Here is a 12,011-nt window from a genome sequence, read left to right as displayed (position 1 = left end):
GCGGAGCACAGGCTCTGGACGCGCAGGCTCAGCGGCCATGGCTCACGGGCCCAGCAGTTCCGTGGCATGTGGGATCCTCCCGGACCGGGGCATGAACCCGCGTCCCCTGCATCGGCAGGCGGACTCTCAACCACTGCGCCACCAGGGAAGCCCCAGTGGGCATCTTTGAAAGGCATCTTGAGCTTGTGGCACGTGGGTGACACCTAGAGACCTTGCACATCTCTCAAAGGATACTTGGAGCCTGATGCAGGGCTTTCAGGCTCTGGCACTCTCTGTAATCACAAATGTCACTCCTCAGCAGAGATACCAAATCCCTGGCAGAAGGCCAGGAGCTGTCACCAATAAGAGGTGGGTTTCACCAGCCTCTCAGCCAGAGAATTAAGAAGAAGCGGCTCCAAAATAGAGTTCAGCCCCCGTTTCCCAACTTCAGAGAAGCAGGGGAACCCCATGCACCATCCCCACCCTCCTGCTCCCCTCATCACCCCAAATATACACACAGAGAGAAATGCACCATCAGCCGGGAAGGACCAGCCCTGCTCTGGCGCCAGCTTCACCTGAACCCATCTGTGAACTCATTTCTCATTAAAGCCACAGAAAATTCAAGGCGACAGAGATAAGTCAGATCAACGGGAAGAAGGAGGGAGGAAGGCAAAAGAAGAACAAAAACCTTGCTGGGATCATTGCTCACAGGGCCCCAAACTTACTGGTTCCTGGAAGTAGAGCTGGTAATCAAAGGCAGGATGGGCTTTGATTATCTCCATTGGGGACACTTTGGGATTTGCTGGTATGAAGGGAGTATTCAAGCTGGCCACTGCCCTGTGGAAAGAAGAGGCGTCAAGACACAGACCCCATAAGAAGACAGTCTGTAAGGACCAGAAAGGACCTTATGTGTCAAGACCCAAGCTCAGAGCGGGAGAGTGCTACACACAAGATCACACACCAGCAGTGCAGGGAGAACGGGACCTGAAACCATACTTCTTGATTCTCCAGCCCATTGTGTGTTTTTTTAAATTTTTGCCACTAAACTGCAGTATTTCTCACCTACTTGCCTTCGACAAAGACACACATACGCGCACACACACATACACGCACGTTACGTGCAGTATATCCACCTTGATTAGAATATGTGAACAGTACAATCTTTCTCTAGTTTGTAAAAACAGTCATTTCTTCCTTCCCTCACTCACTGTTTCCTCTGTGTTGAGTGTAATTCCACGCCACATACTAGGGGAGAGAAAATATAAAACCAATACTCCAAGAGCTTATTATAGTCTAATAAGGAAGGCTAGTCAAATACACCCATGACTATATTATGACATAGACTGCAACATGAGGCATAGGAATTCCTACAAAATACCACAGGAATTCAAGGAGATAAAGGATCTCTAGGTTTGGGCATCATGGAAGACCTTATGGAAGAGACAGCATTTGAACTAGACTTTTACAGGTGGGGGAGAGGTAGGGAGGGGAACCGATACCTGAAAGGGAAACATCATGAGGTCGCCTGAGCCAGTTCTAGAATGAGACAAAGCTTGAGGTTGAGTTTGATGGAGCAAGGAGTCTACAGGGCCAGAGGCCAAGTGGTTCATGGGGCATCTTGGGAAATGAAGCCAGAAAGGCTCATGGGACCCGGAACATGCAGGGCCCTGTGTCTGGACTTGAAGCTGCAGAAAACCAAGAAAGCCATGAGGGCTTCTGGAAAGAGGTGAGAGTGGATGGAAGCTGCAGTCAGGAAGCGATGTATCAAGCAGCAATCCATCACGTGGATGCAGAGAGGGGGAGAAGCCAGCAGACTACTGCATCAGTCATCCTGAGGGGAAGAGGATGGCAGCAAAAGGAATAAAAGAGAGGGTGAATTTGAGAGACCACACAAAGGCAGAATTGATAGAAGTTAGCCAGGACTACGTTTAGCCTGGCTGGTCGGCAAAGAATTCCGTATCCCACGCTTACCCTGTGGAACCTTGTTCCCAGAAAAGAAATAGCTATATAAAATAGGAGCAATGGGATAACTAGGGCAAATAAAACAATCAGTGGAAGGACTGGTGAGGCTTACCCAGCACCAACCAATAGAAATATAATGCAAAAAAAAAAAATTATATATATAATGCAAGCCATATATATAATTAAAATTTTTCCAGTAGCCAAATTAAAACCAGTAAAAAGGAACATGTGAGATTAATTTTAAATATTATCTAATATTAATTAACTTAATATCAATTTTAAATTTAATGTTAACTTAAACGTTTAATATTTAATCCAATATATCTAAAGTATTAATAATTTCAACATGTAATCAATATTAAGAATTATTAATAAGGTATTTTACATTCTTTTTTTCATACGAAGTCTTTGGAATCTGGAAGGTATTTTCTACTCGCAGTAAATCTCAGTTCAAACCGGCCACATTTCAAAAGTTCAATAGCCACGATTAGACAGTGCAGGTTAGGGTACAAACTAAGTTATATGGATGCCTGTAAGTTCCTAATGCTACCATAGTGAACCTATTTTAAGCATTACTTAAATCACAGGTCAAGAAATTCTAGCTCTTACCAAATATTCTGAACAGAATGGGGTTTTCTTTTCAATCGCTTTGACGTATCATTTACTCCATGTATGAAAAAGTCATCACTAAACGAGATGATAAGATATAAATGCTGCTGCCGACTGCATTCAGATTAAGAAAAAGCTGAACCACAGCCTCCTTCTGGCAGCAGCGTCTCCAGGTCATTGTTAAAGAAAGGATCTAAAGCAAACAAGTGAGTAGACCCTGATTTTAAATAGGTTCCCAAAGCTTATTTCAGTAGAAAGGCAAAGCCAAGGATTCAAAGAACTATTCCACATTAAATGTGGGCTTTTTAAAAATTCTTTCATTCATTGTCTGGCTAGAAAGGCAGAGATCAGTGCCGTTCACAACATCCTTAAATAAAACATGCTCCCAGATCCAGAGATGCGGGGTCCCATCCTGGACACAGCCCCGCGAGAGGGTCTCGGCTCCCTCCCGCCCTCCCAGGAAGGAGGTAACAGGGCTGCTTTGATGAGAGCCGACGTAGAATGAGCAACTACTCCAGAATCAACAGCAGGCACGGTGGAAACAGCACAGAAGAGGAACGGGAAACCAGAGCACGCCTGCATCTCAGATCTGATGTTACTCTGCACAAAACCTCACTTGGCTCACGTTAAATCTTTTAAAATTCTCACAGGAGAGAGAACTAGATTAAGTTTAATAAAACAACAACAAGGTGGAGACCACATGTTGTTGCTCTATTTCTTTTTGTTCCCTTCAAGGAGCACCTAACACAGCCTGCAGGGTAACTTTTTGGTGAACTTGATTCTTAAGAGCTTTCTTATCTCACCTTTGAATGACAGAGAGGACAGAGAGAGAAGCTACAGAGATCAAAACAGGGTGCAAAAACTTTAAAAATACTTGAGGAAATGTTTGATTCTTCCTGGTCTTTGAGATCATCCAACCATTTGAGCTGGGGCTGAGCTGAACAAAGTTCCTCCAGTGTTTCCATTCCCGTAAACTCAGCCAAATAAAAAGTAACTGGATTAGTCGGGGAAACACAGATGGCTGCTAAGGATGTTGTTTTAATTAATTTGCTAAGATCTGAGGCTGAAATGGGAGGTCAGACAGGCTTTAACTGCAGTCACCAGCTCAGATGGGGTGTGTCCACAAAGACCACCTGACTCTCCAGGTTCAAAACCCATCATCTGAAAGCTCCCACGAGTGCCCTGAAATGTCATTCTGAGAATGATTATGAGTGATGTGATGGTGATCGTGAAATATCATTCCAACCTGACACGTGTTTCACTGTATTTTGCAGGTTGAATAGTCGGGTAGGAGTGACCATTCCCACTTTGTGGTTGAAGATACCAGGGCCTAACGGGTGAAGTGATTTGTCACGTAGCCAGTTCAGGATAAAAGGGAAAGCCACATTTTCTGACCCTGACCAGGGCTAAAGTGTCTCCTGGCACGCAGTTCTATGAATCTGACATCCCCTGCTGCCTCACTCCCTCCCCTCAAAGCCCACCCTCATTCTCCTGCATTCCCACTGGCTACTCAGGCCCTGAATTATTCGTTGCATTACTGGTGATTGGGACAGGCCTTGTGCCCAAGACATTAGCTCATTAAACCCTCCCTACTTATACACCAATGAGCTGAGGGGCTACGGTGTCACCTTCCCAGATAATAACCAACTGTTTTCAAGAAGTTTTCTGGAATTCAAGACCTGAGGAAGGAGTCTAGGGAATTCAAGTCCAGTCTGACCCAAATTCTTGATGCCCGAGGCCTAATTACCTCACTCTCTTGGGGTAGAAAAGAGCCATATTCCACACCAGCATGCCACCCCAGTCGTGGCCAATGAACACGGCTTGAGAGATGCCCTAGGAGGACAAAGAAGGGGGCTGAGTGTCAGTAGCTTTCCGGGACAGGGGATGGGTGCTGAGAGCCGGAGGCCAGGGGCTCCCCTTAGGCCCAGCCGCAGCAGCGACTCCCAAGAGCCGCCCTCTTGAAGCCTCTAGTCCCATGTACAGGGCCCACCGACCCTGCACACAAATGTCTGGCCTTTTAAATCTTCTCAGAAGACTGAGGCCATTGGCCATGAATTCCCTCTCTACCTTCCCACAAATCAAACTTTGTTCCACCTTCTTTCCTGCCTTTTGTCTTCACGTTAGAATGACACCTCCCCTCCTCTCCGTGCTCATCTTTCATCGAGTGGTTATTATTCTGTTCCCCATTCTTTCGGACCTTTTCTACAGGCCTCAAAAGCATCCTTTACCTCCCAATTTCTCCCTGCACCTTCCTCTCCTCTGCTGCTGTAACCACGAACGACCACAGCTCCCTTCGTGGAGGATCTTCTGTGTCACAGGCCCTTTATCTGGAATCCTCCCCGTAACCTTCGAACTCACATTTAACAAATGAAAAGATGGCTCACAGGGGTCGGGTGACTTGCCCACACGGATGGTGAACGGTGGAACCGCCGTTCAGACCCAGGTCTCCTAACCTAAAATCGGGCTCCGTCCTCTAGGCCGCCCGCTGACCGCTTTAGGGCCTTCCCATCCTCCCCAGCCTCCCCACCAGCTGGAAAGGCGGTTCCTTGCCCCAGCTCTCTGCCACACTCCGTCTCCTGTTGCTCCGGCTTCTCACAATGGTTTATATCAGGTGCCTCCCTAACGACCTTCCTAAGTCCTTCCAGTGGCTTCTACCCTGCTACGCCCGAGTCCACTGAAACTTCTCTCTTAAAGGCTACTAATCACTAATCATTTTTTTTTCCCCTCTTGGTTCTCATTCTTCCGATTGTTCTGCAGTGTGAGTGAAAAAAATGCTGCCTGGCGTATCAGTAAACAAAGGATGTTGCAGCCATCAAGTCACTGCAGTCACCCCAATGGTGAACCCTGAGGGAACTCAGGATGGAGACAAACAGGTTGCCCACTGCCAAGCCCTCAGTCACTGCAGCCACCCTCAATGGGGCACCCGGAGGGGATTCAGGATGGAGAAAAGCAGGATACTGGCCCCAGCTAGCAGAGGTGCACGTCAAAGGAGTGATTTCTATGAGCCCAGACTCTTTGCACCTTCCAATACAGAGAAAAATGCTAAATTCCTTAACTTGAGATACCTGGTTTTCTTTAATTAAGGGTAATCTTTTGGGCTTCCCTGGTGGCGCAGCGGTTGAGAGTCCGCCTGCCGAGGCAGGGGACGCGGGTCCGCGCCCCGGTCCGGGAGGTTCCCACGTGCCGCGGAGCGGCCGGGCCCGTGAGCCGTGGCCGCGGAGCCTGCGCGTCCGGAGCCTGTGCTCCGCGACGGGAGGGGCCACGGCAGTGAGAGGCCCGCGTACCGCAAAAAAAAAAAAAAAGAGTAATCTTTTGATGTTCCGACTACCTGGTCTTTGTTGCAGAAATGACTATATATCCTGGCTCCTCTCTTACCTCTCTGGAAGCGGTCTCAGGGCTATTACCTGAGATGCTGTACCGGGCTTACGTCCTCAGTTTGTCCACCAAATAAAACACAATTCTCAACCTTTAGGTTGTGGGGTTCTTTTAGTCAACAGCAGCATGAGGCATTTCCTTTGAAACATTCTTCCCTGGGCTTCTGTGACACTGTGCTTTCCAGACTCTTCTTACTTCCCCGAGTCTACGACTCCCTCTCTACCTCCTCCGATGGTGAACCCTGAGGGAACTCAGGACGGAGACAAACGGGTTGCCCACTGCCAAGCCCTCAGTCACTGCAGCCACCCTCAATGGGGCACCCGGAGGGGATTCAGGATGGAGAAAAGCAGGATACTGGCCCCAGCTAGCAGAGGTGCACGTCAAAGGAGTGATTTCTATGAGCCCAGACTCTTTGCACCTTCCAATACAGAGAAAAATGCTAAATTCCTTAACTTGAGATACCTGGTTTTCTTTAATTAAGGGTAATCTTTTGGGCTTCCCTGGTGGCGCAGCGGTTGAGAGTCCGCCTGCCGAGGCAGGGGACGCGGGTCCGCGCCCCGGTCCGGGAGGTTCCCACTGCTAAATTCCTTAACTTGAGATACCTGGTTTTCTTTAATTAAGGGTAATCTTTCGGGCTTCCCTGGTGGCGCGGCGGTTGAGAAACCGCCTGCCGATGCCGGGGACGCGGGTTCGTGCCCCGGTCCGGGAGGATCCCACGTGCCGCGGAGCGGCCGGGCCCGTGAGCCGTGGCCGCGGAGCCTGCGCGTCCGGAGCCTGTGCTCCGCGACGGGAGAGGCCGCGGCAGTGAGAGGCCCGCGTACCACAAAAAAAAAAAAAAAGAGTAATCTTTTGATGTTCCGACTACCTGGTCTTTGTTGCAGAAATGACTATATATCCTGGCTCCTCTCTTACCTCTCTGGAAGCGGTCTCAGGGCTATTACCTGAGATGCTGTACCGGGCTTACGTCCTCAGTTTGTCCACCAAATAAAACACAATTCTCAACCTTTAGGTTGTGGGGTTCTTTTAGTCAACAGCAGCATGAGGCATTTCCTTTGAAACATTCTTCCCTGGGCTTCTGTGACACTGTGCTTTCCAGACTCTTCTTACTTCCCCGAGTCTACGACTCCCTCTCTACCTCTCACTTGGGACTCTTCCATGGCTCAGCCTTCAGGCCTGCCGTTGGGGAGCTCATCTCCTCCAAAGGCTTCCCGCACCACCTCCAGGTGGCAAATGACCACCTCATCTGGTCACCCAGGTCATCCAGGTTGGCCCAGTCCCCTTCCCACATAACCTAGTCATGACTGGGCTGGGGACGGACACCTGACCCAGCTGGCCAGCAACCACAGAGACTCCCTCTCAACCATCAGAATAAGAGACGCTCCCGGCCAGCTGGAAATCTTCTAGAAAAAGTCAGGAGTGGGGCAGCCACCCTGGGCCTTAGCTATCCCCATCACGCTCAAAAGTTCCAAAGCCAGTTCCACAGGACTGAGAATCTGCAGAGGATGGGACATGACATTGTTACCGCACGTCCTACAGCAGGCCCTGCCGTAGATCTGGAACTCCTTCGTCATCTCAGTTGCTTCTTTCAACGCACACCCAGTGAACAGGAGAAAGATCCCACTGCTTTGAGGTTCTCTCTTAGCCCCCCTGCGCTGTCACTGTCCTGGCTGGGCCCTCTGCCCCCTCAGCCATGCTGCGGTGTCTCCCTTCTGCCACGTGACCTGACTGAGGATGGCAGAGGATATACCTGAGTCTCGGAAGAGTGTGTGCTCCGCAGCGGCGTATTCTCAGGTGACCACTGTTGATCGTTTTCATTGAGTTTGACGTTCCAAACCATGATAAACGAAGACGTTCGATTTTAAATATCTCAGAAGGGATGGAAGTTTTAAGAAGCTGGGAAATACTAGCCTATCGGATGTTTCCCAAACTTCTTCAGCTGGCACTAAGGCTCTTCATCTGGCTTAAAGCCAACAGAGACATTCTATCCCCTGGAAGATGCTTTTCATGAAACAAGAACCAAACCAATCTCACCTCTATATTCTCCAAACCTGTCTTTATAATCCCTTCTGACCCACCACCCCACCTTCCCCCTCCCATACCGCTCCCTGAGGGCTCTAACGCTGACACCTTCAAAGGTTACAGCTTTGCTCTAATTGCCCGGTTCCAAACAGAATTCTCCAAAGAGATCAGTTCAAAATAATTACTTACCAACTTATCCAGGAAGGTGACCATGTCCTAAGAAAGAAAACACACACACACAAAATCGGAACTGTATCCATCACCTCAGCGGTTTCGAGGTTAGAATTACTGTGTTTGCCTTGGTTACAGTCTGAATTGTGTCCCCCACCTTCCCCACCCCCCGCGAAATTCATATGCTGAAGCCCAAACCCTAACCCCTGGTACTTCAGAAAGTGACTCTATTTGGAGATAGGGTCGTAAGTAAAGATGTGATTAAGTTTAATGGGGTCATTAGGGCAGGTCCTGATCCAATATAAGACAGAAGATTTGGACACAGACACATGTCAAGACAAAAGCAGCGGACGGTCATCTATTGATACAAGCCTCACATGAAACCCTGCTGATACCCTGATCTTGAACTTCCAGCCTCCAGAATGGTGAGAGGTAAATTCCTGTTGTTTAAGCCACTCAGTCTATACTGCTTTCCCATGGCAGCCCCAGCAAACTAACACCACATTCAATCACTTCACACTAGCTTTTTAGTTATCTCCCTTCCCCTTCCAGCATCCTCTCATAACCACGCAGACTCCCAACAGACCCAGTGAATTGTTCAGGGTAGGTCAGTACACATCCCTAATGGAAATGGACCATTTTCAAGGTAAGACAGAAATCATGGCTTCTTCCCTGGAAGGAGAAAGGGGAAGAAAACGGCCCTGGAGAGGTCTGGCTGCTTGCCTCGCCCCAGGACGGTCAGCTCCTGCTTCCCACATCCCCCAACAGACGGGGACACCTGGCCACGTGGCCGGCAACCACAGAGTCTGAAAAAGGTGCATGAGATGCTGAGGGAGTGTCTCCACACGCAGTTATGTTCTGAGATTCTGGGCATGGGAGGAAGGGTCACCTAGGATCAGGGCCGGCACGGTTGTGTGGGCCACGTGTGAATGAGCAGATAGGGAGCCCTGCTGGAGACATAGTGGAGGGAGGACAGGGAAGGCGTGTGGAGGGAATGAAGTGGAGACCAAGATGGGCCGCCCAGCCCTGCAGAAAGCAACTGTGGCTTCCTCTTTCCCAGCCCTGCTCCTCTGAAAAACTCCCAGATAACTTGTCAACACCACCCGCTAACCTGAGCCAATGCGAGGGGCCTCTGCTCGCTACAATACGTCAACAGAGCTGCGTTTATGGAGCCCTTGCTCAGCACCATCGTTTCCTCCCCCCTCAAGCGGAGCTGCAGGGAGCGGGTGTGCCTTCACTTTACAGATGAGGAAACCGAGGCTCAGACGGGTTAAACGATGCAGCCGAGACCACACAGGTAGTAGTGGCAGGACTGGGACTGATCCCAGGTCTATTTGATTTCACAACTTCAAAATCAAAACTTTCAAAGGCATCCTTTTTTATTACGTAGAGCAACGACTTTATTTTAAATATTTTCTAGCCCCGGAATCCTCCCCTCTTTCTACCATTTGGGAAGTCATCTTAATTTGTCTTTGATTCTCCAGATAAATGTCCTCGTTGGGAGCTATAGAGATTGCACAAGCAAGAGTGTGAAGAGTTGGAAAATAGATGCAATCGTATTTCCATCATCTACTATTCTAGGTGCTTCCAAAATGAAGGGTGATTTTTCTTCCTCCTCTGGGCTGGGTCTATTTTTTCTTCTAAATTAAGCAAGGAGATGGAAATTTCAGGACAGCAGGAGACAGAGACAAGACAAAAGGCTTTCCCACAGCCCTTGTATCTCTGCCCCAAGAGCATCAAAGAGTGTTCAGATATTCCCCACCCTGGTCTCAGTTCTCTGCTGGGGAACCTTCCAAGACAGACACCCCGTTTTAGGGAAGGAGAAGATGCGATGCAGAGTTCTGTCTACACCAGTGACTGCTTCTAAGGGAAAAGCTGTTAACAGATATCTGATTCCTTCTGAGGTCCCTGCCCCCAAGCCTGCCCTGGAAACCCAGGGCCATGATGCCAACTTCACTTGGCGGGGAGACAATGGGCAACCCTCTCATTGGCCCCTGAAGGCAATATTAAAAAGCAACAACAGGGCTTCCCTGGTGGCGCAGTGGTTAAGAATCCGCCTGGCAATGCGGGGGACACAGGTTCAAGCCCTGGTCCGGGACGATCCCACACGATGTGGAGCAACTAAGCCCGTGCGCCACAACTACCGAGCCCACGTGCCTAGAGCCCGTGCTCCGCAACAAGAGAAGCCACCACAATGAGAAGCCCGTACACCGCAACGAAGAGTAGCTCCCGCTCGCCACAACTAGAGGAAGCCTGCACGCAGCAACGAAGACCCAAAGCAGCCAAAAGTAAATAAATAAATAAATAAATAAATAAATAAATTAATTAATTAATTTAAAAAAAAAAAGGCAACAGACATGTCCAGAGGGCCAGACTGCACGCCCCTCCTGGCAGCAGTGGCATGAGAGCAGAGTACGAACTGCAGTGGCTGGAGTCATGGCAGGACAGGCACTTAGAAAGTTTCTTCCCCTCTTTGGCCAAGTGTTAGTTGAAAGAAGTGCAGCCAAACCTGTATCCAAAGGAGGCATTATGCTTCCAGAAAAAACTCAAGGAAAAGTATTGCAAGCAACAGTAGTCGCTGTTGGATTGGGCTCTAAAGGAAAGGTTGGAGAGATTCAACTAGTTAGCATGAAAGTTGGAGATGAAGTTCTTTTCCTAGAATACGGACGCACCAAAGTAGTTCTGGATGACAAGGATTACTTCTTATTTAGAGATGGTGACATTCTTGGGAAATACATAGACTGAAATAAGTCACTATTGAAATGGCATCACTGAGGCTGCCCATTCCACTGAAGTTCTGAAATCTTTTCATCATGTAAATAATTTCCATGTTTCTCTTTTATAATAAACTAAGGATAAAAAATAAGCAAGCACAGATGACAGGTTCCATTGGTGAAATGACACACATTTTTTTTTTAGAAGGAGGCTCACAGTATTGGTGTAATTCACTTCAATCATTTATATTCATCTTCCCCCCAAAAGAGAGGGGAACAATTATTGAATGGTGTCAGGAGCTCTCTTTGAACTCTCTGTTATATGGACTTAATGTCTGTGTCCCCTCAAAATTCCTATGTTGAAGCCCTAACCCCCAGTGGGACTGTATTTGAAGACAGGGTCTTTACAGAAGGAATTACAGTTAAATGAGGTCATGAGGGTGCGGCCCTGACCTGATAAGATTAGCGTTCTTATAAGAAGAGTCCCAGAGAGCCGGCTCTCTCTCCCTGCCATGTGAAGACAGCGAGAAGGTGGTCACCCGCAGGCCAGGAGAGGACGCTCACCAGAACCTGACCCTGCTGGCATCCAGATCTCGGAACTGTGAGAAATACATTTCTGTTGTTTAAACCACCTGGTCTGTGGTGTCTTGTTATGTCAGCTTGTTATGTGTACGTTGGTCAGTCGGCTTGTTATGTCAGCCCAAGCGGACTGATGTACACTCTAACGGGGAAGTTAGCTGAGGGTTTCCCAGAAATCCTATCACATGCAAAGTGGCAGCACCCATGAGGTTCCCCGATGAGGAACCAACAGACTGCCTGATGTAAGAGGGTCTCTAAGGGATGAAGGGCGCAGAATTGTGGTCCAGCTACAGTGGTTGAGGTGAGCTGGGACCCCCATCAGCGAGAGAAGCGATTAAGGAGGAATGGGGGAAATTAAATAGGTGCAGGGACGCCTTTACCTTCTCCTTCTAGGACCCCCAGCTGATGTTGTCCAAACCACTCCCTCAGCACTACAGTTTTCTTTTTGTTTGTTTGTTTGTTTGTTTGTTTTTGCGGTATGTGGGCCTCCCTCTGTTGTGGCCTCTCCCGTTGCAGAGCGCAGGCTCCGGACGCGCAGGCTCAGCGGCCATGGCTCACGGGCCCAGCCGCTCCGCGGCACGTGGGATCCTCCCGGACCGGGGC

The 12,011-nt window shown here is 48.9% G+C and overlaps 2 protein-coding genes across 2 annotated transcripts in view; one reads left to right on the top strand and one right to left on the bottom strand.

Moving 5' to 3' along the window:
* The window catches only part of EPHX2 (epoxide hydrolase 2), a 68,890-nt gene that overhangs the window by 23,304 nt on the left and 33,575 nt on the right, over nt 1-12,011 (bottom strand). The window contains exons 10-12 of the mRNA XM_055087342.1: nt 8,134-8,160; nt 4,298-4,383; nt 705-816 (exon numbers count right to left, since the gene is read on the bottom strand). Coding sequence (XP_054943317.1) covers nt 705-816; nt 4,298-4,383; nt 8,134-8,160 — 225 coding nt within the window. The remainder of the gene's footprint in view (nt 1-704; nt 817-4,297; nt 4,384-8,133; nt 8,161-12,011) is intronic.
* Nucleotides 10,552-11,703, top strand: LOC102996739 (10 kDa heat shock protein, mitochondrial-like). Its single transcript, XM_055087341.1, has one exon. The coding sequence runs from the start codon at nt 10,552-10,554 to the stop codon at nt 10,858-10,860; it is 309 nt and encodes a 102-aa protein (XP_054943316.1). The 3' UTR covers nt 10,861-11,703.

The sequence above is a fragment of the Physeter macrocephalus genome, chromosome 9 (genome assembly GCF_002837175.3).
Source record: "Physeter macrocephalus isolate SW-GA chromosome 9, ASM283717v5, whole genome shotgun sequence".
In the NCBI taxonomy this organism is placed as follows: Eukaryota; Metazoa; Chordata; class Mammalia; order Artiodactyla; family Physeteridae; genus Physeter; species Physeter macrocephalus.
The sequence above is the reverse complement of the archived record's forward strand: the minus strand, read 5'-3'. Positions and strand labels throughout refer to the sequence as shown.

What these genes read in the sequence shown, in the direction of transcription:
- LOC102996739 (XM_055087341.1), top strand. Translation starts at nt 10,552, where the DNA reads ATGGCAGGACAGGCACTTAGAAAGTTTCTTCCCCTCTTTGGCCAAGTG.